We start from the raw sequence: 6,967 nt of genomic DNA, 5'->3' as shown, positions 1-6,967 counted from the left end.
TTTATTATTCTAGTTAAAATTGATCTACCAATATTAATAATTTAAAAGTAAAACGCGGGACTAAAAATATTCACTGTAAATTAAGAGATATATCGATTTTGTGTATTATTCACTTAATTTTATTTGCATCCAATAAGTAACCACAATAAAACTTTAGGTTTGATGCAGTCTGGCAACTATATAAGTGGCAACGATTTGTTTACTTATCAGCCATCATATGTTTCTGGTGTTTTGCGAATTTTCCATTTAGTTAATTTTTACAAAAAAAGTGAATTATAAAATATAATTATGAAAATCAAATAATAGTTAGTAATACGTGAAAAATGCAGTACGGCACAACAACGCAAAAGAATTTTTTGCACAAAGAAGTGAAGCTGCACAAATTGCACACGCACACAAAATCTTATAGTGGTTCGTATCTATTGTAAATCCTATTAATTTTTCCTTTTTAATAAAAATTTTGGTAATCCATAAGATGCTGATTTGGTGCTAAATCCAAAAGAACATCCTGATGTTAAACTGGGAGATGTGGTGGAAGTTTTTCACCGTGAAGATGAGGACTGTGGCAGTCGATTGTTGTTGCAGATAACAAAATTCAATGAAGGCGACGTGAGTTAATAAAGTTAAATTTTTTTAAGCAAAAAATATATTAATTGCGTGTTATAATATTTATAGACCAACTATAAAGGAATCAGTATCGAATCGGGTATAGCACAACAATTTAATCTTAGAAAATATACTGATGTAGTTATGCGCCTTGTGAATGCAGCAGACGTAGCATTAGATTCTATTGAAATTACATTCAAAGATCAGTATATGGGTCGATCTGAAATGTGGCGTCTTAAAACATATTTAGTAAGTATAACATACATATAAACTGTAGTAAATACTTATAATTATATATTGTGTTATTTTGTAGACAAATACGTGTGTTTATATAAATAAAAAAATTGATTTTAATGATATGCTTATACGTTGCCAAGTATATGAGATGTGGTCACAGGGTGAACGCGTTTCCTGTGGTGTCATTACTGAGGATACGAAAATAGTGTTCCGCAGTAGCACATCAATGGTTTATTTATTTCTACAAATGTCTTCCGAAATGTGGGATTTCAATATACACGGCGATTTATATTTTGAAAAAGCAGTGAATGGTTTTTTGACTGAATTATTTCACAAATGGAAAAAGCTCGGTTGCAATCATGAAGTAACAATTGTACTATTTTCTCGAACATTTTATGCTGCAAAATCGTTAGATGAGTTCCCTGAGCATATGAGAGATTGTCTACAGTTGGATTATAAAGGTCGATTTTATGAAGATTTCTATCGTGTAGCTATACAAAATGAACGTAATGATGACTGGTGTACTGTATTAGCTCAGTTACGAAAACTCTTTACATCATATCAGAGTACAGTATTGCGTTATCATGAGCGCGAAGGTATAAGAATACCACAAGCTACAAACTCCACAGCTGCACAAGGAAATTTCTTGGAAGTGCTTAATATTTCTTTAAATACATTTGAAAAACATTATTTGGACCGTACATTTGATCGTACAGGACAGTTATCTGTTGTGATAACACCTGGTGTAGGAGTTTTTGAAGTGGATCGTGAGCTTACAAATATCACTAAACAAAGAGTATGATTTTGAAATATTGTTATTTTATTTTTGTAATAATTTTTTGTATGTAGATTATTGACAATGGCGTAGGCAGTGATTTGGTTTGCGTTGGTGAACAGCCGTTGCATGCTGTACCACTACTAAAGTTTCATAACAAAGACACCTCCCTAACTTCTGCTGATGATTACTCTCTACCACATTGGATTAATTTAAGTTTTTATTCGACAAACAAGAAGATCGCATATTCCAACTTTATACCACGTATAAAGCTGCCACCAATTATAGCAAATGCAACCAATAATGAGGAATATGATGTAAATAATATTAAATATAATATAAATAAAATAACTTTTGGAATGTTTTGTAGGAAAGTGAGAAAAATTTTTTAAGTTGTAATCAATCAGAGTATTTACATAATTCATTATTCGATTACGATGCTTATGATGAACAGATCTTTCAACCACTACCAGCTCAAGGCACTTGGTAAGAAACACTAATCAATTCAAAATATAATTAAAATATATATTTATATATATTATATGTATAGTATAATATATAATTTAACAGTGTTAAATAATTATATGGCTATTTGTTTATTATATTTTTTATTTTTATTTATATTTTACCACATACAAGAACAGCAATTGATTTTGTTTTTCAAAAGAAATTTAATATTGACATGAATTCAGACCTATTTAATTTTGTATTAGCTTATCTTTGTTGTTTGAAAAGACAAGTGGCTCCGGGGCTTGTATCCGCCCACTCTAAGTGACAATTCATTTTTGTAATTGTAGTTATTCGTCTCATTGTTATATTGTCTTCGAGAAACTCCGCTTAGTTTTAGGGATTGATATGCGGTACCTAAATATTTGATCCTAGATATTACAAGTAGGTTGAGCTTATTGATCTGACATTATTCTATCAACAGTTTATTCTGGATGCTGAAGTTATAGTTTGTGCTGTCGTTGACTGACTTTATTTTGTGATGTTTTTTGAACACAAAATAACATATTTTCTTTGAAGAATTATTATTATAAATTTTTTTTGTGTATTCATTTTATATAAATTGTTTAATATAATATTATTTTTAGTTCCTTGCAGCGCATAATACGTGCGAAGAAGACTTCAGTGCCAAGCTTAGAGACTTATGCATATCGAAATAATGATTGGGATAATTTAACTCCAATTAAAATTCCTAGTTTACGAAGAAAAATGTCTGATCCTGATATACATCATGGCACTTCAGGCATGTTAGCATCTTTGGTAAGTTAATCTAACGCGATAATAAAACTATTCATAATAAAACTATTCGTCAATCGCTTTTAGACTGATACGATAAATCTTTCTGAATCACTTGCTTCTGATAACAAAGCGCGTAGATCTATTGTATCTATAGCACCGATTGTACGACCAGGACGTGCCTTAATAAATCCATTTGATCCATCACATGTTACAATAAAATTAACATCAAATCGTCGCCGTTGGACACATATATTTCCTAAAGTAAGAAGCAACCAGTTTTATTTTTTTTTTTTTGTAATTTTACATATGATATGATATCTTTTTATAGGGCCCTACTGGTGTACTTATACAGCAACATCATTATCAAGCTATACCTGCAAAACCAGCACTTCCTATTAACAATAACAATGAGAATGAATATTCCTCAGGTTTTAATTCTTCTGATTATGATCACACATCGAATTGTTCATCGTTAAACAAATCGTATAATTCCAATCATAGCGAAGAGAAAATTGATTGTATGTAAATTATATTTAACAGTATTGAATTATTTGTTTTTTGTTATTTATATTATAATTTATTTATTTGAATTTAGTTACAAAAAAACGTAATAATTCACTTTTAAGTACAACAAATAATGGACCTCTTATAAATAGTGCTGTCCCACCCTCAAAAAGTTTCTTATGGGGTGCTACGGGTGAACAAGAATGGACTCCGGCAATAACGACAGGTAAGTCTAAATGTTTTCCTTCTTTTTTTGTTACCAAGTTTTTAATCATATTTAATTATCAATAATAAATAAAAAAGTTAAATTAACTTTTATAATATATCCACTAAAATACTACATTTAAAACAAGCTAAAAATTATAACATTAAACAAGTTAAAGCAAAATATTATATATTTAATATAGTTTAATAAATTTTAAAAAAACTTAATTAATGTTGAAACTTTTTCTTTAATGCCAAATTTCCTGTCCACATGTGTTAATGTTATACAGCTTTTGTCATATGTGTTCATATCTTTTCTTGCAATTATTGCCTTTTGATTAAAACAGAAAAGGTCAATTGTATGTCTCTTTTAAGAACAGAAGAGATCGGTTTACATAATTTTTCTGTGGGTAAAATGGAATAGTTATAAATTTTTCAAGTTCGCATAAAATAACTTTACAGACAGTTTTACGATGTACACTTAATTAAGTAACCCTTAAGTGTTCGATAGTTAAGTGTACACTGCAAAATTGGCCCTTAATGTATTTAACTTAAAATAATTGGTTAATAAAAAATTTGTGTATTAAAAATTTTTCGCTATAATAATATTAAATTATAAAATAAATAATTTTTTTTTATTGAAAAAAGTATATAACTGTAAATTAAATATAAACTATATAAAAATTAATTTAAACAATAATGAGGTTAATAATAATATAATTAATAAATGAAATTTTGTGAGCATAAAAAATATATTAAATAAATAAATATATTTATAAAATATGTATATATTAAATAAGTACATATTTTTAAATGTTAATGATAAAAAATAAACTAAGACTATTGTTAATAATTTTTAATACGTAGGAATTTTAGTTTCTTTTTAAAAAATATATGTGTATATAATTTTATTTGAAGTTTATTGATTCTGAGGCATCACATATAAATAATTAATAATTCATTTATACTACAATCATATCTATAATTTAATTTACATTTCTATTTTTATAAAGAGGTTTTTTCGAATAGTAGTGAACTACAACAACAACCATTTTATTTTTTATATTATTTTAATTAATTGAATTTTTAGCTGATCAGGCAATGTCCTTTGAATGTCTTTTTGGGTTGGCAAATAAAAAAGAATATAATGCTGTATCTGAAGAATTGGGATAATTGCGGCATCACAGTCATGTTATGTTTCGCTATAAATTCTTGGATAAGCAAAGTAGTAGTCAATAGTTTCGGGAACTTAAGCCTTGAATTTTAAAAAGCTTTATTATAATTTACATTTTGAGTTTGGCGAAATAATAAATATTTCCTAATATTTGACATAAAGCAAAGAATACTCTTTTTTGTTTAAAACTTAAGTAAGTGGATCATTTCCTGATAATTTATTGTAATAAAGTATTTTCACCAAAAACTCTTTCATATTCTTCTGCCACTTTCTTGCATTTGGAATATATTAAGCTATAGCCAATTTAATTCCAGTTTTCTCTCGCGTCTATTTAATACCGATCACAGTTCAATATTTATTAAACAACAACTAGTTTGTCATTTGTGAAAACAAAATATAAAAAATATGATTAAATTGCTATTACATATTAATTTCGTTCCTCATTTAAGGTTTCTATTTAATAATAATTTTGTCAATAGATAATAATAATTGGTCATTAGTTAAATAATCAACTTTTTAAAAAATATATTCTATAATCATCATCATGACACAAATATAATGACGATACAGTTAATTTAATAAATGAATTCAGAAGCATTTAAAAAATTTAAGGAAATTCTTATAAGAACCAAATGAACTTCAATTAAATTAAATAAAATTAATATATAATTATAAAGATATACTATTTGCATAAAAACTTATAATTGAGCAATTTTATAAAGTATATATTACTTATATTTTCGAATATTATTAAAAATTAATTTATTTTTAAACTGATTTTTAATCAAAACTAATATATCTTATTAGCATTAATTATAAAATATAATAAATACGTACAGTGAAAGCTTTTTTAAAAGGGCGTTATTATAAACGGACATATTCCATTACCATGAAATGTTGCTAATCTCTATCCATTGTTTATATAAAGTAAATTATTTTAAACTATCTGTTCTCTTAGTTGGAGAGAATTGCTAGTTGCACCGATGTCCTCTTAAGGGAGCTCTCAATATACATATTAACTTATATACAGTATTAAGAATAAGAAATGTTTTAGTTACAAGGGGGTTAGTTTAGTTTTTAATAATATAAAAAATATTCTGCAAGTTTTTAAGTTTAAATAAGAAAAATATTAATATAAATAATTTTATATATTTCTTCATAATTAAATACATACAAATGAAGTAGTTAGAGTACTAAAAACTCAGAAAAAATGCTTGCCAATCTAAAACAAATCACGTATCATTAAAGGAAATGTTTTATTAACTCATTGAGTATCGACACAATGCAATATGCAATAACATATAATTTATTATATATTAAAAAAAAATTAATAATTTTAACTAATTATTTATTTTTTTGTCTTTTCTTTTATATAAATTTATTATACATATATGAAAATTGCAAATTAAAAAAAATAAAATAATTTAAATAAATAACCTTACCTGCATCCTCAACCACAAACAACCACGCTACATAACGTATTTTTGGAATCAAATAATGTTTGTTTGCATTTAATTAAACATTTTTTATTAAGTGAATGCTATGAATACCAGAAAACATTTGAAACCCATTGTTGAAACTGATCAGAAAGGAATTACCTGTACAGACGCAGACGGAGGTGGAAAAATTATAATAGGTTTGCAATAGTTCAATTCAGTAAAATTTCCTTTTTTTATATAAACACACACACAAATAATATTTGCACATTAGTTTAAAAACAGCTTTATTTAAAATTTTATATATTTTTGGGTTAATCAATTCATATTGTGCAAGAACTTCTATTAAAACTATATATATTTAAACCAATTATGAAAATGGATAACCATTTATCAAAGGAAAACAATATCAGATTTGGTGCTACTAGTTTACAATGATTTTAACCTTAGGTGTAGAGGTAAGTAATTTATTAAGTATCTATATCTATTAAATGCTCACCTATTGATTGTTTAAAAATTATTATTAAACACTTAATTCGTTTATATAGGATTCAGATTACTTTGATATAGACTTCTTCTTACTTGCAACTGATTATGCTGTCTTCTTATTTGATTTTCTGATTATCCGCATATGATACACGTACACTGATCATATGAGGTATACTTGCAAAAATAGTCTTACACTATAGATTAGTATCTATTGCCTGAATAGAAGTATGAAGTTAATTAGTGTTACTGAATAATTCATCCCCTGACTCTTTAAACTTATTATGCTATCGATTATCG

At 26.4% G+C, this 6,967-nt stretch overlaps 1 protein-coding gene across 1 annotated transcript; it reads left to right on the top strand.

The window, feature by feature from the left end:
* Window positions 1–203: 203 nt before the first annotated feature.
* Window positions 204–6,657, top strand: LOC119664483 (GATOR complex protein Iml1-like). Its single transcript, XM_038073958.1, has 11 exons — window positions 204–411; window positions 476–609; window positions 676–855; window positions 920–1,639; window positions 1,693–1,935; window positions 1,989–2,104; window positions 2,713–2,884; window positions 2,948–3,124; window positions 3,192–3,381; window positions 3,459–3,593; window positions 6,280–6,657. The coding sequence occupies exons 1-11, from the start codon at window positions 324–326 to the stop codon at window positions 6,390–6,392; spliced, it is 2,268 nt and encodes a 755-aa protein (XP_037929886.1). The 5' UTR covers window positions 204–323; the 3' UTR covers window positions 6,393–6,657.
* Window positions 6,658–6,967: the final 310 nt, after the last annotated feature.

This window comes from Teleopsis dalmanni, unplaced genomic scaffold (assembly GCF_002237135.1).
Source record: "Teleopsis dalmanni isolate 2A unplaced genomic scaffold, ASM223713v2 unscaffolded_contig_2019, whole genome shotgun sequence".
NCBI lineage: Eukaryota > Metazoa > Arthropoda > Insecta > Diptera > Diopsidae > Teleopsis > Teleopsis dalmanni.
This window is presented reverse-complemented; position numbering and strand designations above follow the sequence as displayed.